A 25,949-nucleotide genomic window follows, 5' to 3' on the forward strand; every position below is an offset into this window, starting at 1 on the left:
AAACTTAAAACGAGAAAAATTTAAGCTCTAAATCTTTATACATATATATCCAGATTTCTATATATATTATATATACATACACAAGTATATATAAAATATATATAATCAGATTTGAAAAATGAACAAAAACTGGGCACTGTACATAAAGTCTTTTTAAAACTCAAACAATAGAAACCTCTTTAAACATTAAACAATTTTAATAAAAGTTTCTGTACAATGCTAAGCAGTTTTATTTACACATAGAAAATGTAATAGGAGTAGTGTTTGAAATTACAGAACTCCTTAAAATTTCAATGGCAGGTAAATCTGGAAAAAATAACAGCATTCCATTCACAAATATTTTCAAGCAATAAATATGTATTTATAAATAGTGTAAATTTACATCAAGATTAGAAACAAAAACCACAAATCTGAAGTTTATTCCTTAGTCTATGTGCAATCCATTATCTTTGTGACTTGGCTGTTAATTTTTGAAACATTTTATTTAGGAACCAAAAGTGTAATAACCGTCATGGTTTCAAAACAAGACAGAAAAACATAAAAGCAGTAAAAAAGTTCCTTACCTATCTTTTCACATTAAAAAAAAGTTGACCAAAGAAAGACTTAAAATTGCTAACTACCTTACAAAGAAATGACCAGCTAGGCTAGTATTTTTTTCCAAGGAAAATTCTGAAGGGGGAAAAGATAGATGAAAACCTATTCATCAGCCCAGAAATAGAGAAATATAAAAGAGGTTGTCTTCAAGTCAGTAGTCTGTATGATGTTGCCAGTTTTGTCAGATATATACAAAACATGGAAATTATTATTTTTTTTCTGAAGTACAGCTGATCAGCTTTGTGAGAGTCCTGGAGTAGGAGCAATGCTCTCCCCTGTCCAGTTGGTTGACACTCCGCACTTGGAAGGTTGCATAGACACAGTTTTCAGCCAGCAGCCTTACGAGATAGCTACAAAAACCAGTGGTGCAGAACTGGGTTAGTTCCTGAATAGCAGAAAAGTTCTCTTTTAATGTCCATGGAACAATATCAAGATGAGGAGGATGGTAATGGAGGAGCCTGAAAATAAAAGTAAAGTATGTTACTTTGGTATACAAATTGTTAACAGTGTTCCCTAGCTCCAGGTTACAAACACAGCCTGCGTATGAAAGTAAAGGAAATAACAATTCTCAAGAAAGTTACACGGCCTGCCACACTCTGTCAAGCACAACCAACCTCCCTTACTGTCTCCCACCTGGCCAATTTTCCTAAGAGTCTGAGACCATTACCCAACTCAGCACATCCACATTTTTCGGTACTTTTTCACCAATTAGTCAAAAACTCTTAGAATGTTATTAGGTTGACCATTTTTTGAGATTACTTAAAAATATAAAGAAGGCTTGTGGAAAATAATATAACAAATCAATTCTGATTTCATTAGTGACTTGCTTCAAAAGCTAACTCAACTAGATAATAAATTTTGTTTAACATGTTCCAGATAATTTTCTTCTTCTTCAAGCAATCCTGAAGACCATTCAAGTGAAAATATCAGGAGCTAAATTTCAAAAGTTCAGTTTCTGATCACATATGTAAGAGAAAAAGTACGGAGGGAATTCAACAATTCTCTTCTATTCATAAAACTACTGATGTGCTAGAGTAAAATGCTTCCCCCTAAGCATCTGCTGTTTAAAATTAAAAACTGTGTGCAATTTATAAAGATACTTGAATTTCATAAGGTTATATAACACAGCAGGAAGTTAAGCTCCATCAAATATTCCCATAAAGTTAATACTTCTGGCAAGGACAAGATTTTAAATAAATACAATTAGCTCTAAAAGCAGAAGTATATTTAAAAGCATACATACTGATTCACATTGTGGGCACTAATAACCTATATACACAAACATCTTATCAACTGAGATCAATGACATAAAGGATGTGACAGTGTTCTAAAAGCACACAAAGATTTTAAAATGTAATTACTGTGACATTATTTAGGGCTGGTCTCACCCAGGAAGAAAAGTGAAAATGAAATATGCTAATTTCATAGGAATAAATACCTGGAAGTGGAGGAGGGGGAGTGATATATTTCCTCATGCAATATCTGACAAACCGAAGGAAATTTTAAATATTTCATTACCTCCTCCTTATCAGGTGGCAGAACAAACACTGCTGCTTCCCTATCCAGCTAACTATGTACTCACATGTTGATTTCACTTACTAATGTAAATTGGTCATAGACTTGCATCAGGTCCTCCATTTTGTACTGTTCTAGCACCACAAAATTTTCCAGGTTTCCACTTGTTTTTCGTGCACAATCTTGGCAATGCACTATGTAGGTCTTTTGAGAATTGCTCTCATTAGTGACAAAAAGCAGATCAAAAACCTCCACCTATTTATACAAGAGAAAAAGCATTCAATAGAGACAGTAGTATTTATTTATTCTACTACTTTGGTATAATCACAGAGTTCTACTTCACACGGAGTTGTGGACAGTGATCACTGGTTAAGAGTGGGTACTAAGAGTTAAGAGTGTTTAAGAATCTTTAATAGACCAGGTTTATTTTGCACCAGACCCAAAGACATGGGTGGTAATGTCTATTTAGGGGAGTGACCTTGGGGGATGACATACTCATTATAACCACTGGCAAAAGCCTAATTCAAAAGTTTGATAAAGGTCAGCCTATTTATTTGTTTTAAATTCAAAACATTAGTATACAATCAGATGAAAGTGATCATTATTTTCCTTTTACCTCTCAATGATAGTACTCATCACAGGGCACTGTATATGGATATTTGTCTTCCCCAGTAGACTGAGCTCCTCAAAGATGAAGACTATGTTTTACTCATCTTTGTAACTCCAGAGCGTATCATTTCACAGTGCTTAGTGCTTAGCCAAACCTCAAAACAAACTTGTTGAATGAATATAATCTGATTATTTTACAGATGAGGAAACTGACAGGTAAGTGACAGTAAGTGAGTGTTCAGCTATAAGCCTCATGTTAAGGAGTATGAGTACAATCAAAAAGTATATTCATGAGTGTAGCATGATTTTAGAAATAATACCTCTGTGTTAGAGAGACTGATGAGTTGCTAAGGCTCAAGCAGGATAAGGAATAACAGTACAGAATAAAAGTCATTCTCAAATACTGGAAAGCTTACACATTCATTTTTCTGAGGTATAACACACCTAACTAGAATCTATCTGGTCTCCCAAGGGCATACTTTAGCCAGGTTATACAGCATTAAAATAGCTGATAGATAGACTGAATCATCTCAAATAAAAGTCAACATCAGAATTACAGAATTTCAAGGTCTGGAGTGGATCATTAATATCCCTGGCTTTGGCATATCCTTGAATGTATTCAATGAAAGAAAATTCTCATGACTTCATGTCTCTTTGAAGTTATGTTAATTAAAATCCCAGAGTTACCCATGTTTTCCATTACTATCAATGAGCAACATGAACCTCATAATCTGAGCTACAACATTTGTGAACATCCTTCAACCTGTCCCTCACTTCTGCCATTTAATGAGTTGTCTGGTGAATTTTACCTTCAAAATATTTTTGTACTCCTCTCCTTCTTTAATATTCCCACTGCCAGGTTCTAGTCTAGCCTTAGGATAACAACTCTTAACACCACTGCAAGAGCTTCTTATCTCCATCCTCTCCAATCACTTTTGTCTCTGAAATACTTACCCAACTTGGGTGCCTGCCCAAAAACTTTTGATGGCTCTATGACCTCCGAATAAATATCAAATTCCTTAAAATCATTCAAGATGCTCTGCAAACTTCCTACCAACTAGGTTTATATGTAGAATTTACATAGTCTGTGTTCCAGCCACATTGGACTATTTACCGTTTTCTGAAGAAGCCACTCCATTTCCCATGTTGTTCCTATATAGCTCATAACAACGTTCATTCTACTTCCAACTGTCATCATTTTTTAGCCCACTAAAGTCATACTCATCCTTCAAGGATGGACTCAAATGCTAATACTTTGGTGAACTCTTAGGCCAATACTAGAAAGAAAAAATTAGGTCATTTTCTCCCTTAGTGTTATCCTAACAGTAAGACCAAGACCAACTTTGCATTCACCACAGTCTCATATAACATTACAACTGTTTGTAATTTGTCTTCCCCAAGTAGGATGTAAGCTCCTTCAGAGCAGGTACCATATCTTTGTTTCTGCATCTCTTGCAAGCCTTGGCCACAGGAGAAGATTGACCAATGTCCTGTGAATTGTACCAGAGAGGACTGAACAATGATCTGCCTGGAGTTATACTGAACTATATCCAGTTTACTGGCATCTGTCTACATCTGGACTGTTCCCAGTCTAAAATCTCAAGACGAAACTTGACGCTTATCATCTGTATCGGTATCCATGGGGGATTGGTTCCAGGACCCTCCATGGATACCAAAATCCAAGGATGCTCCAGTCCCTTACAAAAAATGGTGTAGCAACTGCATATAACCTATGCACATCCTCCCCTATAGTTTAACTCATCTCTAGATTACCTATTAATACCTAAGACAATGGAAATAATTGCTGGTACATGGCAAATTTAAGTTTTGCTTTTTGGAACTTTCTGGAATACTCCCCACTCCACCCCCTGAATATTTTCGATCTGCGGTTGGTTGAATCCACAGATAGGAACCCGTGGATAGAGAGAGGGTCAACTGTTACCTACCAGATAAATGACACTAGTAGATACTTTTAGAGTTAATTCACAGTTAGTGAAATGGCGTATCACCAGATTAAATTTTAATATAGTAGTTAAATAACAAGACTGAACACAATGTCAATTTCAGTAAAATGCATTACATAAAAGTACATTTTAAAAAATAACTAAAGAGGGCTTCCCTGGTAGCACAATGGTCAAGAATCCACCTGCCAGTGCAGGGGACACGGGTTTGAGCCCTGGTCTGGGAAGATCCCACATGCCACACAGCAACTAAGCCCGTGAGCCACAACTACTGAAGCCTGCACACCTAGAGCCTGTGCTCCGCAGCCACCGCAATGAGAAGCCTGCGAACCGGAACGAAGAGTAGCCCCCGCTCACCGCAACTAGAGAAAGCCCACGCACAGCAACGAAGAACCAACACAGCCAAAAATAAATAAATAAAATAAATAAATTAAAACAAAACAAAAAACTAAAGAGAAACCAAAATTGGAGAGGCAAGAGGTTTATAAAATAACTGTGGATAAGAACAGTTACTTACCTCACAAATGCTACAGTAATGCGCTGGCTCTTCTTTTGTCCGCCCATGCCAGATAATCTCTTTTCCTGCAGCAATGAGAGCTTCTCTCAATGTCTGACACTGCTTCAGAGTTCTCAGAAGACAATACCTATATTGTGGGGGGAAAATTATTTGTGACCAGCAACTGAACATTGAAAATTTTTAGCATGAAAGATATATCAACAGAAGTAATGCCAAGAGATTCTGTTCTAATATCTGTAATCACCTTTTTCTTTCATCAATTTCTCAGATATTCTCAGATTTTAAAAATAAGGCCAATGCCCAGAAGGTCTGACAATGACAATATCAGATCATTTAAAGTTGAGAATAATTGATATCTGAATATCAAAGTATAATAACCTGACACCTTGTTTAAATGTAAGTTGCTAATTTTGGCTCTTATTTGGGCAAGTCAATTAACCTCTTTGGGAGTCAATGTCTCATCCTTGAAATAAGGGGTCTGAATTCCAGATGTGAACTCTATGATTCTAAGCAAGGCAGGAAAGCACACTATTTCTATCAATACTACCTAGACACTCATAAACAGCATCACTTATATGGTTGCTTTTGAAACTTTTGAGTATATAAGCAAAAAAGTATTTATGGATTTAGTCACTACACCATACAAAAAATGGTTTCACTGTAGTGCTGAAGAAGAAGAAAAAGACACTTCATTCCTTGATTTTAACTTGAAGATAATACAGTGAAATATTTAATTCATATTAACATAATTGAACTTTTCTTATAATTTATACCTTTTCTGTACTCATACTTATGATGCTAATGATATAGTGAATTCTCACAATTTGTGATTTTCCTATAGTTTGCTGTCACTACTTGAAATTATTTGCTAAGTTCTCTTACTTGGAACTACTAATATTTAAAGTATGATAAATAATAGCATATTTAATTTCTCTTAATTTATACTTCCTTGCTATTTTACAAGTTACTAGGTTAAAGTATTGTAACTTATCAGAACCCGCATAACTTAAAAGCCAGGGTAAAAAAGATTAAAAGATAGATGTAAAATTTGATAACTTATTTAACAAACATAAAACAATATCAACTTTACAGTTGTAAGGCAAACCCCTTAAGTATCATCTTCAAAGGATTTCTCTCTCAGTTTGGCTCCAGCAATTCTTTTATGTTTAACTTATTTAGAAACAAAACAATGCTTCAGACTATGGTTGCAAGTCAAAGCTAGGACAGGTGTGTGTGTGTGTGTGTGTGTGTGTGTGTGTGTGTGTGTGTGTGTGTGTGTGTGTGTGTGTGTGTGTGTGTGTGTGTGTGTGTGTGTGTGTGTGTGTGTGTGTGTGTGTGTGTGTGTGTGTGTGTGTGTGTGTGTGTGTGTGTGTGTGTGTGTGTGTGTGTGTGTGTTTTCCAGGGGAGGAGCAAGTAAAAATTTAGACCATGGCAAAAACGGAGAGCATAGAATTCAGATTTTGCTGCTAGCTCTTGAACAGTACCTGTTCCTCCCTTTTCCCCTCCGTGTCCTATATACTTCATCTCTGAAGGCACTGATCTAACTGAACAAGTTTTCCAAGCAGGGCTTCAAAATAAGGTCTTTTTCACAGGAAAATACTGCCTAAAACTCTGCAGTATAGAAAGATTTATACACTTACTTATACTTATAAATAAGTATAAGTGAGTATATAATTAAGTACTTCTAAATAAGTACTTATAAGTACTTCCTTATACTTATTTATATATAAGTATAGGAAGATTTATAGACTCCACTATGCTCCCATGTGGGAAAACAAACAAAAATGATAAAACAATACTATAAAAATAAATAGGGCTTCCCTGGTGGCGCAGTGGTTGAGAGTCCGCCTGCCAATGCAGGGGACGCGGGTTTGTGCCCCGGTCCGGGAGGATCCCGCATGCCGCGGAGCGGCTGGGCCCATGAGCCGTGGCCGCTGGGCCTGCGTGTCCAGAGCCTGTGCTCTGCAGCGGGAGAGGCCACAGCGGTGAGAGGCCCGCGTACCGCAAAAAAAAAAAATAAATAAAAATAAGAACCAGACAGGAAGCATGGTATTAAGTACTTCACACATATTATGCCACTTAGGACTCTTAACAACCCTGTGCAGGAGGCACTATTATCTCCACCCCACAAATAAGAAAACTAGGGCCCAGAGAAGCTGATATTATAAAGCTATTTTTAAGTGGTTGGGCTCGGGGTTTGTAAAAGCAGAAAATCTCAAGTTTCCCCTCACTATCTTACACTGTACTATCTTCTTTCTGGTCTCTTTTCACATCTTCTTACCCACTTTCCCCTTTCTCTTTTGAAGATGAGATTCTTGGGGTTCAGTCAGCACAGTTTTCCCCCCACAAACACAGAGCCTTGGTTCTGTGGAGTATTATTCCACTCTTTAGTCAGCAAATGAACTTTCACTTCCAATGCTACTAACTGCTTTGGCAGTTAGATTAGATTGTAGTTTATAATTTATGGCTAGTTTGGTAGTTTCATCTAGAAAAAGGCAATATACTACTTTTCTGCAAACAATAAAGGGTTAGAGTTAGGGTTGCTAAGAATAAATACTAAGCCGACCGTATTTTGCTTCTGAAATCACAGCTCCAGAATTTTTATTTTGTGAGATACTGGAATCTAAGAAAACCGACAGCTCTATTAATCTGATCTGACAACGAATAACCAAGTCGCGGTTTTCCCCCTGCCCTTATGATTTTTCCGTTAACAGTAAAATTTTTTGTTCCTTCCCATTTTCAAAGGGTAGCAGTTGAAACAGAAGAAGAATTGAGAGAGACAGAGGCTCTTCTGTAGTTTCGGGTTAGCAGATGCAAACTAATACATATAGAATGGATAAACAACAAGGTCTTATTGTAGAGCACAGGGAACTATTTTAAATACCTTGAGATAAACCATAGTGAAAAAGACTATAAAAAAGAATGTATATATATGTATAACTAGGACTTCCCTGGCGGTCCAGAGGTTAAGACTCCGCGCTTCCGCTGCAGGGGGTGCAGCTTCGATCCCTGATTGGGGAACTAAGATCCCACATGCCACGCAGTGTGGCCAAATATATATATATACATATATACACACATATATATAAAATTAAATCACTTTGCTGTACAGCAGAAATTAATACAACGTTGTAAACAACCACACTTCTATTAAAAAAGAATTCAATTTGTTAAAAAAATAATAAATCACTAGCAAAATGTGTAAAACTGTAGAAGACAGAAGATGCTGTTTTAAATACATTTTATGATTTCAGGAGCTAGAGAAGCTGGGAATCAAACTTCCCTTTGACTTTTCAGGATCAGTCAGGATCAATCTGGTTTCAGGACTCAAGTACTGTTTTTAGTTGTTTGGATAAAAGACTACACAAAAAGGCAGGGATTATTAAAAGGCAGATCTGGCTTGGAAGAAAATCACAAGGAAGAGGCTGACTGAGGGCTGGGTGTATTTGAGGTTACACAGAAGAATATAATCCAACCATAAACCCATCTGGCAAAGATGAAACCTAAAATGGGATGGAATTTTAGAAAACAGCTTGCCATAGGGGATAGAAATGAACATATACTTGAAATATTACAATAAAAAAACTGAAGGGCCTCCCTGGTGGCGCAAGTGGTTGAGAGTCCGCCTGCCGATGCAGGGGATAAGGGTTCGTGCCCCGGTCTGGGAGGATCCCATATGCCGCGGAGCGGCTGGGCCCGTGAGCCATGGCCGCTGAGCCTGCGCGTCCGGAGCCTGTGCTCCGCAACGGGAGAGGCCACAACAGTGAGAGGCCCGCATACCGCAAAAAAAAAAAAAAAAAAAAAAAAAAAACTGAAGACAATAATATGAGGACAAATGATCATACACAGTATATTTATAAATCAACACATTAGGCAAAAGATAGACTTAGTATGCCATGGATGCTAAAAGGAGAGGGAGGCAGAACTCACAGTTTTCATCAAGTTGTCAATTTAGATGTGACAGGAAGGAGAAGTGGGAGGAAGGCACTTTCTAGGCAAAAGGAATTCCATGAGCAAAGGTAGTGGCTGGATTATTTAGGGAATAAACAACTGTTCTTATGACTTTAATCTTGGGATGACGTTTCTGAGGTAAGAGAACAAAGGAATGAAGCCAGAGTGATATTACTGGGTTGGCCAAAAAGTTCATTCGGGTTTTTCCTTATGACAAATCCGAACGAACTTTTTGGCCAACTCAATATATTACGTTGAAGTTAAGAAAACACTGGGAACTAGTATGACATTTTGGGGGTAACCTGACTACGTCTCCAAAGTAAGTTCCTAAATATCAGTGTGGAGACAAGATGAAGCATGGGTTAACTTGCTATGGCACTTTTAAAGTCTTTATGGTAATAATCTCTGCCACTAAGAAGCAGATGATGTACAAATTTTAAAAGTATACCAAGAAGTGCCTTGCCTTGCCCAGTCTCTCTTACTGAAAGACCCATGTAGGCAAAGTGAGCCAACATGTGAGCCCTCAAAACTTCCCACCTGTCACTCCAAAGGTGGATTCCCCTAGGACAACAGTTGAGTGTCTAAATGTCAGTAAGACATATAACAGTTTCATTTAAACCAACCACATGGCTGAAAATCAAGGTCTCAGTCAATGATAAAATGAGTATCTTAAGAATTTTAAACTCTCAGATAGAAAAAACACGCATGAAAGCAAATATATGTTAACTACGAGAATGCAGAGTTTTAGAATTTTTAGATTTTGTTTGCTCAATGTTATCACAAAGCATTGCATATTTAACCCAATGGTGTATTAGAAGACTCCCAAGGACAACAGCCTAAAATCTATGCTAACTATGGACTGGTCTTCGTGGCTATACCCTCTTATTCAATTATTAGGCCAACAGCCTATGACTACAGAGTTGTAGAACACCTCATATATCCATTTAAACATGGGAATCAAAGGGAAAAGGGAGTTAATATATTAACAGTCTGCTTTAATTTATACTCAAAACGTCGGTGCCTGTGATAAAGTATATATTATATAGATAGGGTAATAATCTATAATACGTGTGAAAGAAAAGGAGAAACAAAAATATTTTTAGTTCTAGAAGAGACTGAACCTAGACTAGGGTGTCCCTAACTTGTCTGGACCATAGGATTCATCTAGGCCATTCACTGTGAAAGAGATTCCCAGGGTTCTTCACACAGAGCTCTGAATTTACTTATTAGGAACAGAGTCTAGATACCTATTTTAATAAGAGTCTTGGTTGATTCTTATAATTGGGTCAAGTAAGAACCAAACCTCTTACTTCATTAGAATCAATGTCTAAAATTTGTAACAGTATTTTTCAGCAAATCACCATGTTTTTATGATTAGAGCCATAAGAGATCAATCACAGAGAGAAAGCCAGAGAGTAGGAAAGAGCACCGATTCTGGAGCTAGACTGCCTGGGTTCATATCCCAGCTTCACACATAAGTCTCAGTTCTCTCAAATGCAAGGAAGGCACATCTAACTTACAGTACTATTATGAGGAGTACATATGTTATATAAAATGCTTACATTAGTGCCTGGAAGTTAGTGATCAATATTTAATCTTGGTATGTGAAATTTTAAAATTGTGTTAAAATAATTATTTAATGACTAAATTAATTTTTTTAATTTGAAAAAATTGTGCAATGAATGCCAACTGGAAGGGTAACAGTTACACCTAAAAGAACATAAAACAGATTATTGAAAAGCTGTTAGTCTAGAGTCCAATAGGTCTCAACATCAGCACTATTGTTATCTTGGGCTGGATAATTCTTTGTTGTGGGGACAGTCCTGTGCATTGTAGGATGTTTAGCAGTGTCCCTAACTTCTACCCACAAACTATCAGTAGCACCCCTCCCACTGAAGTCGTAACGCTGCCATATGTCCCTTGGGGAAGAGGGTGGGGGGAGGCAAAACTGCCTGCAGTTGAGAACCACTGAACTAGGTCCATGAATACTAACTTACTTAAAAAACAGGTGACTGACCCTTCTATAATTAATATTAAGAATAATTATCACAACAGCTACCATTTACTGAGTGCTTACTCTATGCTAAGACCCATACAATACTCATAAAAGCTATTAGAAAGAATTATTATCCCCATTTTCAGAAAAGGAAATGAAGACTAATAAGTTTAGTCATTTGACCACGATCCCCCAGCCAGTAAATGGAGAAGCTAAGACTTGAAGGCAGACTGGACTCCAAATAACTACACAGTGCTGCCTGTAATATTTCACTGGAATATTAAATAGCACACACTCTAAGACTGACTGAGTAAAATTAAAAAGGAAAGGCAAATAACAAACACATAGCACAAAGGGCAAAGGGAAAGCACATTAATACTGTACACATAAGACATTACACCTAAAAACTGAAATATGAAAACAGTGCTTTATAAGATGGTCAAAAGAATGACAAAATGATATGACAAGAAATTAAATTTGTGGGGAGTGGTTTTCAATGGACTTGGTACTGTTGAAATTTTAGAAAATTTATTTTCAACTACTGACTTACACCTTATCAGTATTTTTAGAATGTACTAACATATGGCAGATTATGGGGAGGCAGACAAGAGAATGTGTATTCTGAAAATTAACACTCTACTACTACTATTTTTTTTAAATTGGGGTATAGTTGCTTTACAATGTTATGTTAGTTTCTGCCGTACAGCAAAGTGAGTCGGCTATATGTATATATATATCCCCTCATTTTTGGATTTCCTTCCCATTTAGGTCACCACAGAGCACTGAGTAGAGTTCCCTGTGCTATACAGTAGGTTCTCCTCAGTTATCTATTTTATACATAAGTAGTGTATGTATGTCAATCTCAAACTCCCAATTCATCCCACCCCCCAACATTCTACTACTATTTGATATGCTCCTCCGAAGTCTAAGACTTCCCAATATTGAACTTGTCAGAAAAAAATGGGCTCTTTGGCATTCTGATTTTTGACATTTTAAAATATACTGAACTACTTATTATGGTGATTTAAGTGGAACAACAAAGTAGTTGAAGAAACCAGAGTTTCCAATGTATCAGAAACATACTATCATTACCTTAACTTGCTAGTACTCCAACACGACTCCAACAATTTATACCATATTAGTTGGAGTTGGCCTTATCTACCACTGAGATTAAATCAGTTAACTGCATCTAAAAAGAATCAATTTATTCTGAAAGCCTGTTATCTACAGGGAAGTCTAATCATTACCAAGACTCTGCACTACTCACTTGCTACGTTATCATTTGATTCCTTTCAAAGATCCTATTAAAAGAAATACTTCAATGTTAAAACATAATGAATATATGAGTCTTATGAAAGTGAAGTGAAAAAGAGCCTTTGCACTACTAACTATATAGGGAGAAAATGTAGGCCAAGCAATGTATCTCAAATATCTGAAAATGGGAACAATGAATTTGTAAAGAATGAGGTTTTCTCTTAGCTCTCAATCAACTAGTTTAAAATTAAAATCAAAGGGTAAAAACTGTATATTATGATGAAGATGGATAAAAAGCAGCAATAATCTCCCCACTCTTAACTTTAAGTTTTAAACTGCCTACTTAAAACTTCATTCACTCAGGACTCACTAATGAAAATATCTATAACAGAGTTTACACTGGAGTGGGACACGGGTTTACCAAAGGTAAACGCCATCAACAGTTACTCTCAGAAATGTATAACCCAAGTAAAATTATGAGAAAACATATCCAAAATATGGAACTCTATACAACACAAAGGTCTGCTCTCTTCAAGATAAAAATCATGAGAAAAGACTCTCATAGATTTAAAAGAGACTAAAGACACAATGACTACATACTGAATTCAATGTGAACCTTGATTCAATTTGGATGGGGGTGGGAGGGGGAGAGCTAAAGACATTCTGGGTAGTTGGGAAATTTAAATGTAGACTATGTATTAGCTAATTACTATTGAACTCCATATTTCTTATGTATGGTAAATGGTACTGTGGTTATGTGAGAATAAATATCCTTACTCTTAAGAGATACAGGCTGAAATATCTGGGGTGACATGTCATGACATCTGCAAATTACTTTTTCATATAACTCAGCCAAAAAAGTATGTGCACAAGTATGTGAATATAGAGACTGATAGGGAAATGTGGCAAAAACTTATCTGATGACTCCAGATGAAGTTACCTAGGTACTGATTGTACTATTCTTTCAGCTTTTTTTCGTAGAATAAAAAAGTTTCAAAAGAAAAAGTTGGAGGAAAAAGTATAAGTAAGTTTGGGAGGGGGCATGCAGTAATGTGTTACAGGCAAATTTAATATGTTTTAAAGGATAAGAAGCTATATTAACATGGAAAAACAGTCACAGTTCAGTGAACTAAAGGAAGGGATCAGTAGCTTTACATTTATTGTCTTCCTTAATTCATTTCTTTGTGTGGGCACTGCTCTACTTTAAGAATGGCTAATGGTTCAGAAAACTCAACAGCTAACACCTTAGCAGGGATTACCTATCAGCCAGCTGAGAGATACAAATGTGCATCTCAGATTCCTTCTCTAAACAATAGAACCATATATCCATCTGATTAAAGAGATTCTCACTGAAACATCGTAAAAGGAATTCAAGTTCTACGAGTCTAAAGCCAGCCAATCTGGTAATCATCATGTCCTATATCTAACCTATTTCCTCTTTTCTTCCTTTACTTCCAGTTTCATCAATAAGCACAAATATCCCACTGCATGGCCCAAGACAAAGCCCCAGCAATACTGATTCCCCTCTCACCTCTACCACCCAATCAATATGCCTATTTTTTCTATCCTTTGTCTTTCCTTTTGTCTGAAATGTAGCAACTACCTTCTAATTAATATGCCTCTAAAACTTCTGCCCTCCATTTAGTACTTCATCTTGCTGTCAAGTGATCTAGCATGCAGATTTGATCGTTATTAAAAATATTAAAAATTCTAAAGGCTTCTCATTAGCAGCTGCTGCCAATGTGAAGTCGATTTGAAATTTTTAGCAACGAAAGTTTAAATCTATACTCTTCAGCTGATATAAATGAACAAGCAGGGCTTAAGCCTGAGAGACATTTGAAAGTTTAGTCTAAAGAAGGAGAAACTAAGCTTACTTGCAGCATATGGGGTATGTGGAAAAAAGTTTATGTTCATTTGAACAGTGAAAGGAAACCAAAAGAGAAGTTATGCACTGAGCTTCCACTAAAATGTTCCTAAGGAGTTAGGCTATGAACTTTTCGAGTCAAGTTAACTGAAAAGAAGTAATCAAGATAATGAATATTCCTTAAATGATATTGACTCATGCCAATGTAGGAGACATCTGGAAGAATGTGAAGGAGAGTATGAAGATTAGTGTATTTTAGAAAATAGCTGGAATGTAGAAAGTTCGAGATTTACTAAATGACTTACTCAGATAAAGGACTTTATGGAATTGTAGGGCTCTAAAAGGCCCAACTTGAATTTAAAAGTGCAAAGAAAAAAACAAGAGTGGTGTTGACTTTTTAAAATAACCACAGGTAATTCGTTCTCAAAATGATAATAAGGGATTAATAGGTGACAACAGGAGAGAACATCATGTCCCATTATTAATCACTCAGTGCAAATACAGCTCATAATCTCTTATAGTCCCACGAATTTTTCATAAATTTTGCATAAACTCATTGGTGTTGAAACTTGACCTGGGGCTTTTTATAGTTCTCACTTAGCTCATCAGAGTGACTATTTATATGTTTTACTGCAGAAATATTAATGTGTTTGATGCTAGCACACTGCCACAAACTCTGGTGGGAGGGTAAAATAAATGTACTGTTTTACCTTTCTAAATCCAAAGAATTCTGAATACCAAAACACATTTGGCCTAAGGGGTTTAAGATAAAGGACTATGAAGCTGTAGTACTACTTCTATGAAGCCTTTCCTAAATGTTCCCCTCTCTCAGAAGCGCCTTCCTCTATGCTCTCCCATTTTTTTTTAAAACAGTATCTCCATCATTAAAGCAAAGATCATGTATTTGAACGTTTTGACTATTTCCCCATTTATTTTAAGCAGCCTGAGAAGTGATCAGATCCTTCTGTCACCTAGCACTATACCTGAGTTCCAACTCAGTTCATAATGTAGATTAAACAAATAAAAGAATGAAAAGAACTGGGTAGAGCCGAGTGAATGACTGGATAAGAAGGCACAAAGTAAATTTTGCTTAGATTCTTTACGGTTGGGCAGACTAACCATTTAACCATGAAAACTTAAAAGTCACACATTGTAAATTCACAGTATTTTAAGAACTAACAAAAAGCAATAATCCAGGGAGAAAGTTAAGGAAGAAGACCATCTTTGCAAATCTTCTCCATTCACTTGTTATGTCTAGATGATGATTACTATTTTTTTAAATAGCCTATAATTCATACGCTCAATATATACTGAATTAGTGCTTTACTGAAAGATAATTCAAAGGAGAAGAAAAGGGACGGTGTGTAAAAATTGCAGTTCATATTAAAGACAGCTTAAAATACCAAATAAAGTGATAAAAATAGAAAATTCAAGCACACATCTAAAAGAAATGGAGAAATGACTGACAAGGTAGGTGGGGGTCAGACTGGAGGTACACATGGGGATCTTAAAGAAAGTTTACATCTGTGCCTTTGTACATTTAAAATAGTTGGTTGTCACTGGTGACCTCAGTAACAGAAGTGACAGGAGCATATAGAAAGTCAAATTGCTGTGGATGGTGGAGTGAACAGGAAGGAGATGAAGAAAATGACTCAAAGCAGAGGGAAGGAACTGCAAGGGAGAACCATTTCTTAAGAATTGGTATAGCTCACAAGCCAGAACAAATACCACTTCCCTTGTTGGCAGAATACTAGACTTGAGGACCAAAGCAATGATGTGGATTTAACAGTTTTAAAGCGAAACTAAGCTTGTGGAAAAAGACTCCCTCTCTATTTCTGTAACAATATATTCTCTGTGTTGTCTTCTGACCTTTACCTAGTTCACCTATTTGCTTTTCTTAAATAGAAGTATTCCCCCAAGTTCTGTCCCCAACTCTCCCCTCCTCTTCCTCTCAAGGCAATCATGAACCACTAGGTAGAAGATCCCCTTGTCAGTCAGCCCTGACTTTGCTCTCTGGAATCCTGCATTTACTACAGCTTCTAATAAACAGCTCTATACAACTATTTTACTGGCTCCTCAAACCTGCCACTCTTTCAGAATGAAGCCCCATGCCACAGATATATCCAGGTGGCTTTTACCTAAGACAGATATGGGCTTAAATCTCGCTCTAACCAAATGGGTGACCATGGGATACTGAGAGGCATACCTGAGATACAGTCTGGGAAGCACTTTGCTCAGTGCCTGGCTAAGGACCAAGCTCAGTTTATTAACTAACATTATTACTAAACCATCTAGAACTCAGACTTGAAAACCCAAAGTATCTTTGATTCACTTCTTTATCTTATCATCCAGAAGTTAATTCTATCTATTTAACTGCTAGAAACATCTTTATGAAACTCATATTAGATCGTATTAGTTAAAAACCTACCAAAAGCTCTCCAACAGAATAAACTTAAGTTGGGCACACAACACATGATCTGCCACTAAGAACTTTTACAACTATATCTTATTCTACTACTCATCACACACATTGTGTGTGAGCACACTCAAGCCAGAATATACCACCAACTGTTGTCAACATATATACAGCAGAGTTGCATCATATAATACATTTAAGTTCATGCAAATACACAGTAGGGAAGGAAGTCAGAAGGGAGGGCAAAAGAGGAGGTACTAGGGAGAAAATGAGACCAGGTGGAAGAGAAGATGATCTGAAGCGAGTATGTATTTACCATTCCTCTAGGCAGACGGACTTCCCCTGAGTCACTCACAATGTAAGCAGCTTACCATGCTGAGTATGATTTTGGTAGTTAGTGCGACAGGGCCTCTCCACTTAAGTTGAGTATTTTGTCTGGAGCTCTACTGAAGAAAAGGGATTTATTCCCTCAGTGAAGGAAAACATGACTGTGTTGGACTGAAGGAGACATGGTATGTATATATACTATTGTTTTATGGATGAACTTGGGAATCTTTCTGATGGTGCAAGAGTTTGGTCTTAAGTTGGCTTTAGGTGCTATACCTCTCTCCTCTCCCTGCCTCCACATCTTTACCCTTCACACAAAATATCTGCTCCCCAAAATACACAGACTTCTCTGACTCCATGGGGCTGGAAAGAATTGAGTGGGTCTGTTGTATTTCTTTCAATCTATTTATTTGTATGCACTAACTTTTACTTCAAGACAGGAACTATGCCATATACACATATAAATACCCTCTCAGTGTCTAACCCAGAGCCTTGTATACAGTCAGCAAATATTCATTAAATGAAAGAAAGTACAAACAAAAGAAAGGGAGCAATGTTGGCTGGTGAAAAGTATACTTTCAGTAATAGATGAATGACTATATTTTGAAAAGGAAGTTTACAGAGTAAGGCCTAGGGGTCTGGATTTATGGTTAACATTTTCAATCTGCATGATGACAAACAGAGCTTGCTAATCATATCTCGTGACAACTCAGGCTGGGAACAGAATTCTTAATATAATGAAGAATACAATCAAGATTCAAATGATCGGACATTTTGTAGCACAGAGTAAAAATGGAATAGGGTAAGTACGTAAGTGCATTTATTTAGGCTAAAAAAATGTAAGGAAGGTATGAGGAACAACAGTATCACCAGTAATTTTAAGTCAAAAAATATTCAAATTATGTGTATCCAATTTTAACACAAGGCAACCTTAAGATAAAGATAATGCAAGTGTCAATGCTCAACATTTCAAATATTAAGAGGGACAATGATAAACTGGAAGGAAACTAGAAGGACAACAAGGATGATGGGGGTGAGCGGGATGAAAAGATGATAGAGGTCAGATGTTTAAATTACTGAAGACCAGATAGGAAGAAGAGAATATGACAATAATCTTTTCTCTGATTCCTTTTTCCCTCTTCCCCCAATATCCAATCTGTGAGCAAGTGCCGTGAGCTTTTAGCTCTACCACAGCCCCTACTTTAATCCCTCTTTCTACACCCTTGGGTTAATGTCTGTCCAGGATGGTCTATCCTGTTGCAACTGCCTCCTAACTGACCCCCTACACACACTTCTAAACTTGCCCCTTGGAATCCGTTCTCTACAAAGCAACCAGATTCATTTTCTTAAAGTTTAAATCAGAACCCATCCCTCTCCTGCTTAAAATCCTCTAATGGTAACCTGTAACACCCTGAATTGATTTACAAAACTTACCATGTTCTAAAAGTCCATGCACAATCTGGTTCCTGGTCAGTTCATTGAGCTTATTGTTACCCCCCCTCTCTCATTCTGCCATAGTCATACTGGCCTTTTTGCCCTATAAACATGCCAAAGTTGTTCCCAATTCAGTCTTCACTTGCTCCCTGGGCCTGAAATGGTGTACCCCTAGATCTCTGCATGGTTGACTCCATCTCATTGTTCAGGTCTAAACACAAAACTCATCTTCCAAGACACCTTCCCTGACCATTTTAGAAAAAGCAGCACTCTCACCTGCACCCCCCAAATATTATCTATTTTCTCTTAGTCATATTATTTATCAGTAATTTATTCAACTGTCTGGAGGTCTTTCTTGCTCCACTAGAATTTAAGTCCTCTGAGGTCTGGGATTTTAACTTACACACTGCTATGTCTATCCTTAGAGCCTAGAATAGTGTTTGGTATAGAGTTGGTTCTCAAACACTTGTTGAATGGGATTTGATCTAAATCCCAAATATATTTAGGGAATTGGGACCAAATGACAGGTAGATTATAGGCCAATTTGTAAAGAACTTTCAAGAATTATAGTGAGGTAATGAGAATGTTCAAGAAGTTGCTGGATGCCCACAAATTACAGATGTTATAGAAGGGATTACTGCATTAAGCAGAAGTCCTGACTAAATGACCTCTAAAATCCTTTCCAATTATAAAATCCTAACCTATCCAAAATGTACTGAGTCACTTTCAGTCTTCATAGCTGTTATATATAAATAGTTTCTATACTGTACCATCCCTTTACCATCAGGTGATCTGAACCAGCCTCTAGTATATGCCTATTTCCAACTTACTAAATATCTTCAGTGACTTTACGTAATTTTTTCTCCCAAAAGTAACCCTGAACTTAATATTCAGAGCAAAAGACCAATCTGAGATATAACAGGATAACCGCATTACCAATTACATTTATAGAGTACGGTACCTAAGATCCAACTTTTTAAAGGATTTGTACATCACCTGCTATGATTTGCTTTTTGTTACCTTTTGTCTCCCCCTACCACTTCTGCCCAGGACTAGAAAAACTAGTTCAAATGATAAAGGAATAAGATAATCCACAGGCATGTTACCTTGACCCCACAATTTTTGTTTGAATAAAATTTTAGATTTAGGTTTGAAATCACTTTAATAAGCTAGGATTCCTTTCAAAAGACAATAGTTTGAAAACAACACATGCTGACCAAATTAATATAGCTGTAGGAAAAATACTTAAGGTAAGTACTATTTTAACTAAGATGAAAACAAACTTATTCTATCAGTGAGTATAAAGCAGTGTATTTCAAAATGAGTTTTCGAGATCTATTCTTCAAAGATACTGGTCAAACAAACATGTTTGGGAAATACAACACATTATAACCCTTCTCTCCCACACAAAAAATACCAACTTTACAGTCTCTAACACATTTTACAAAAAATTAGAAAATAAAGGACTTGTTGAACTTTATATAATCCATTGTTTCCCATATTTCTTTGACCAGAATTCCCCACCTTTTGGGGTTAGACGTAATAGTGATAGAAAATACAGTTTAGGGAAACACTGCTATATAGCACTGTTTGAAAATATTACTTCTAAATAGATCTATAAAATAGCTAGGATAGAAACTGTGACAATAAATGAGAAGGTTACTGGGGTATATGTATTCAAATAACTTGAATTAAGTGTTTAAAGCAGGTAAGAAAAGGGACAATTATAAGATGGATGATTTAACTTAAAAATTTTAAATTAACGTTTAAGTCAAATCCCTATTAAATGCTAATTTCTCTGTACCAGAAAATATTTTTGTGATGCCATTCCCTCGCCCTGATACTAAGTGCAGTCTTTCAATATTAAAACTAAAGTTCTCCTAGGAATTGAGTGGTTCAGCACAGGTTTGTTTGTGAATCTGCTGGTTTAGAATTATTTGTGCCTTTGTTCCTCTTTGTACCATACTGTACTGACTATGGGGAAGGGAAAAATACTTTTAACATGTGGATTCTCTTATATTACCTTTTGCTAGACATCTGGACCATTTTGTTTTGATGTCAACATAAGTCTATGGGGGGAAAAGTTAACACTCCCCAAAAAGAGAGGGACTACAGCAGTTTTAGAAAGCACTTACTTAATCATTTCAAAAAGCTTTGGATCTGAGACCTTGATATTTCGTGCCATATTCCAGGAAAGATGAACCATGGGTACTATTGACTTCACACTTTGCAATTTGTTCCATTCGTACCGTTCCACTGCCAATTTATACTGGCAGGCTAGGAAAAAAAAAACAGTTATAAAGCAACCCAAAGTACCAAAGATATGAAGATAACCATTATCACCTTCTCAGGTGATATCATCAACACCAATTCTGAAAATCTCAAAACATTACAAAAATATTTTTAATGTTTTTTGATAATTGTGGTAATAATAATAATAGTAGCGATCATGTAAAGAGTGCTTACTATAACTTTGTGCCACGCATTTGTTCTGAGGTATTTCGATACATTATACCATTTAATATTTACCATTACCTTATTAATTTTATCATTTCCATTATACAGATGAAGAAATTGAGGCCCAGAGAGGTTATATAACTTGCCCAAAGCTGCAAAAGCCAGGTCCTGGTCCTAATCCAGGTCTTTCTGGCTCCAGAGGCCATATTCTTAACCTTAAATATCTACTGCCTGAAGGCAGGCATAATTCAAACAGATTTTGACATAACAGGGCTATTCATATGACATACCAGATAAAAGAAAAATTTCAAAGAATGAAATTTTGTACTTTGCTTTCTCCCATAAAGGGTTTCCTTTAAAAACCAAGCACTCTAAAAATTATTACAAGTACCTCTTGTACATAAAGACATAAATTTGTTATTTGCTGAGATCTACAGTCTTGGATTTCTATTTCTTAGCTTAGTATCTTGTACTACAAATTAAAATTTTACTCAAGGAGACATTCTTCCTCCAATTTTTAGTGAGTTATATTCCAAGAAAAAAAAAGAATAAACCCATCAGATAGAATCCTTTATAAACTAAAGATTTTCGTTTTTTTTTTTAAAGCATATTCTTTAAAATACCTGTAAGTGGACCAACATTCCAAGCAATGTTGTTGCACCAGCCAATAGCCTGAACCCAATGCACAGTGCCTGCATTTATCCAGACCAAATCTCCAGGTCGCTGAATAAACCTATACACTGGAACATTTGCTTCATAAAGATCTTCAAGGTTGGGCCACCAAGAACCCATTAGGAAATTCAAATTATTTCTGGAATAAGAAAAAATATTGCAAATGGATCAAGTACTTTAATAAGCTCATTATAAGACTGAAAGACATTATCAAAAGTTTTTAAAAATATGCTCATTCATTGCACTTGAAACTTACTGCTTATGCAATAAGAAACTGCAGTATGTAAAGTGAGTGAAGTTACAGTTAGGTAGTAGATGACTTATCCAAAGATCAATATTACTACCTTCCACTGATTTTTCAAAGATCCAAATGAAATCAAAAGCTATTTTTAAGTAACAATTATATATATTAACCTTTAATTTCATTTCACTACAGGCTATTTTGATCAAACCCTTCTCCTTGGCACATCTAGAAATCTCTAACAGGTAAATGGAAGGTGGAGTTGGCATCAAGTCATCTAAATCCATAAACAGGAACGCCATGGCAGATATAAGTTCAATGTGTGAGGAAAAGCAGAATAGAAAACAGAAATGTTCTCTACTGCTGTTCTGAATCTTAAGCAGGAAAGGGAGCAGCACGTCAGTCTCTGTACAGTTTTGATGACCAGTTGACTAAAACTATGCAGGTGAAAAAAAACTTCATCAAAAATGAACATACATGCACAAATAACAATCACCACCACCACCACCACCACCACCACCGATACTTTGGAAACATTCTAAAGATCATATTACTAAGCTTTTCCTTTAAAATCTGGCTTCTTATTCTACTTCATCATGATATGATACGAAGTATTTTTTAAACTACATACAGTGCAGGAAAACTTGCCTATAAAGCCAAATATGGTTATAAACATAAATCCTAGTCCTGCTTAACCCATGTGCTGTTATAAAATTAGAAAAAACTTTCTAACCAAAAGCAAGCAATCAAGTAAGACCACCTAATAATCAATAGCTAAGTTGAAAAAACAAAAAATCAAACTTACAAAAAAAAAAAATCAAGCATCCTCTTTATCATATAGTCAAGTGAATGGTTATTTCATGACAGATATTATCTAAAGTCATAAAACAAACTATACAGACATGGTCAAATCAGTTAATATCAAAGGAAGTATCCTTATGTGAAACAAAATTACACTGAAATGCAGAGGTAGCAAGTGCTATTTCTGCAACTTAAATTTACCTAACCCTTCAGACTTTTTTTTTTTTATTATCCACATGTTCAAGCTTTTTAGACATTACCTGCCTATTCTAATTATTCTTTATTCTCAGGTTACCTCTCTATTCAGATAAGAAAGAAAACTAAATCCTAACAATAGTCAATATCTGCTCAGAAATAATGAACAAGGATCACTGTACTGCAGATGCAATAATATACTACTATCTCAAAGTTTAAGAAATAAAAATATTCCTGCAGCACAATAGAGATTTCCTACATGACACAGTTCTTTCTCTGCTACCACTAGATTGCTGGTCCAGTATAGATTAAAGTAGATCAGGTTATTTCATCACAGCATTTGAAACTTTAACATTCCACATCTTGAGCTTTCTTACATTAAAGGAAACCTATACATTAGATAGTAAAGACAATAAACGGTGATTATCTCTTGCTTGTATATAAAGAAATTTTGGATTATTATGGTTGTTTTTGCAACTATATTTACACTTCATACTAAATCAAGATATTTATTGCAACGATCTTTTAACCCAAAATTTAAATATTATAAATTAGTATGTGGAATATGTGCATAATTAGTTTTCAAAGTCTCTCATATGTAAATGTTTTTGGTGGTTTTTTCTCCCTTTATCTTACTGGGCTGGGGGGTGAATAACACCAAATGTATGTATAATTTATGTGTTTAACCATAATAATTTCCCAATTTTTAATGGAAAAAAATCAGGTTCTTAAGTAATGGAGTATATTTTTTTAAAACACAATAAGACAAATAATTAAATTTAAATCAATGAAAACAATTCCAAGGTACCCTTTAACACAAGATAATTAAATGAACAGTTTCTAGGATCGTAAGGAAAGGAACATTTCCACTATGTGAATTCTTTGAATTCTAGAAACAAAATCTGAAGCTGCTGTTTAAATTTTATAAAATTCCTTTATAGGAAAAGTTGTCAATGTAGTTTTAAAAAGAATTTATATCATGATGATATAGCAGAGTAATACGTTCAAGCTTGTGTTATTACCTATAAGGGTACTCAATTATAGAATTCCTTCCACTTCTAAAGCCATTTATAGTAGAACAATTTTTCTTGGAATACAGATCTTTCACATGAACAAGTATTTACACATCAATTGTTTAATGAACCCAGTAAACAACTCAACTTTCTACTCCCTAAATTCAAGACTATTACTACTACATGAAGTGGTTTCAAGGCATCTTTCTTAAAGTATTCCCAATAACACAAAATAATAGGTTTGTAATCAAATCATTTTAAATGAATTTTCTGCTGAATGGTAAGTGAAAACTGGTTACATGCATTAGGATATCCAGCTTAGTAAGCTGCCCTTTACAGTTACTATTTTTGAATAATTATGTTTAAAGAAAATTCAGTTTGGAAACCTACTTTTCACAGAAGTCATTCAGAACACCCCAGTAACCTTCAGGAACAACAAACCATTCACAGTCACCTGGACCAATATTTATGTTAACTGAACAGAAATTGTTATTTTCTTGATGACCTGAAATGTGAAAAGAAAAAAACAATCAGCAGACAATAAATTCTATAGAAAAATGTGTCTTTAGAAATGGAACCTTGGAAATGTTCAACAGAGAATGCTCCAGTGGTATTCAATAGTTTATCTGTACAGCATTTTTGTGTCAAGTCTAGTTTTAGAGCTGAGTTTGGTCAACTCCTAACTTATTCAGTAGGAGCTTCTGTGGAAGACAACCTAAATCATGGTTAAAAGCTTAGGTTTTGAAGCCAGGTTCCTTGGCTTAGTCATTATGTGAACCTGGGCAAGTTTCTAAACCTCTGACTCAGTTTCCTGTAAGATTTGATGATAATGATTCTGATAAGTCAATGGGTTGTTTTGAGGATCAATGAAGTAAGGACTGCTTCTAATAGTGCCTAATACATGGTATGTAATAAATATTAGCTATTATTGATATTGTTACCACTTCTTCCTTGTGAACTAATCCCCATTTCTCACAAGTAGTATCAGGACATCAGTAAAGAGGCAGGAAGTCTAATTTTCCAAATGTAGCTGCAGGAGTGGTATCAACAAAGATGGCAGAGAAGGAAACTCTGGGGAAACTCGTCAGAAACACCAAAAAAAAAAAAAAAAAAAAAAAAAAGAAGAAAAAATCTAGTGAAAACTGTCAGAAGCAACCTTACCAGAAATCTGGAAAATAAGTCAAAGATTTACAGCAACCAAGCAACTGACAAAAAGAAAAAATGACTTAAACACAGTAGGAGATCTTTATGTAACCTACCTTATCTCTACCTCCATCATCAGTGTGGCAGTGGACTTAAAAGAGTAGTTTGTATTGCTAGTGTGAGTGTCCCTGGTTCTGGAGGGAACAGAGTAATCTTGTTCCCAAAGAACTCTGTTCTTCTGTTTTGTCTACACTGCAGTTTCCCGAAAAAAAAACTGACAGAAGGGACTTCTCTTTGTTTCACCTACCTCAGTACTCTATCAGGGTGAGCATTTCAATGGAGGAGGAGCCCCCGCCAAAACACTGTAAGACTAAAGAACAAGGTGATACCACCAAGGACAAAAACAAAAACAAAACAAACAAAATAACCAGTTGGGGCAAACAAAAGACATGCCAAAGGCTTGGAAGGAAAAGCTGGGGAGTGAAATTTTAGGGGAATAAAGGCTTTGAAAACTTCCTGTGTATACTGTAGAATTTAGAAGCCAAACGCATACGCAGAGCAAGAGGTATGCTCAGAAAAAAACCTAAGAAGACCATAAACTAACCTCTCGCTGACCTTTAGGTTCAGTGCAAGCAAGGAAGTAAAAGCTAAAGTAGAGTTGTAAGCAGCGCAGCTAAGTGTAGAGGGAGTGACTCAAAATGGAGGCAATCGGGACTTCCCTGGTGGTCCAGTGGGAAGACTCTGCACTCCCAATGCAGGGGCCCCGGGTTCGATCCCTGGTCCAGGAACTAGATCCCACATGCATATGCTGCAACTAAGAGTTCGCATGCTGCAACTAAGAAGCCCGTGTGCCACAACTATGAAGCCGCATGCCGCAACTAAAAGATCCCGTGTGCCGCAATGAAGACCTGGCGCAGCCAAAGTAAAATAAGTAAATAAATTTTTAAAAAGGAGGCAATCTGCAAAGACCTAGAGAATTCTTTTTTCTT

At 36.1% G+C, this 25,949-nt stretch overlaps 1 protein-coding gene across 8 annotated transcripts in view; it reads right to left on the reverse strand.

Annotated features, from left to right (window-relative positions):
* Positions 1 to 222: 222 nt before the first annotated feature.
* The window catches only part of KDM6A (lysine demethylase 6A), a 201,631-nt gene continuing 175,904 nt past the window's right edge, over positions 223 to 25,949 (reverse strand). For all 8 annotated transcript variants that reach the window (XM_060088055.1, XM_060088054.1, XM_060088052.1 and 5 more), the window contains 6 exons: positions 24,208 to 24,322; positions 21,519 to 21,706; positions 20,574 to 20,715; positions 5,197 to 5,323; positions 2,194 to 2,364; positions 223 to 1,052 (listed from right to left, as the gene is read on the reverse strand). In XM_060088055.1, the coding sequence (XP_059944038.1) occupies positions 1,023 to 1,052; positions 2,194 to 2,364; positions 5,197 to 5,323; positions 20,574 to 20,715; positions 21,519 to 21,706; positions 24,208 to 24,322 (773 nt within the window). In that variant the 3' untranslated portion in view covers positions 223 to 1,022. The remainder of the gene's footprint in view (positions 1,053 to 2,193; positions 2,365 to 5,196; positions 5,324 to 20,573; positions 20,716 to 21,518; positions 21,707 to 24,207; positions 24,323 to 25,949) is intronic.

Source organism: Mesoplodon densirostris, chromosome X (assembly GCF_025265405.1).
Source record: "Mesoplodon densirostris isolate mMesDen1 chromosome X, mMesDen1 primary haplotype, whole genome shotgun sequence".
In the NCBI taxonomy this organism is placed as follows: Eukaryota; Metazoa; Chordata; class Mammalia; order Artiodactyla; family Ziphiidae; genus Mesoplodon; species Mesoplodon densirostris.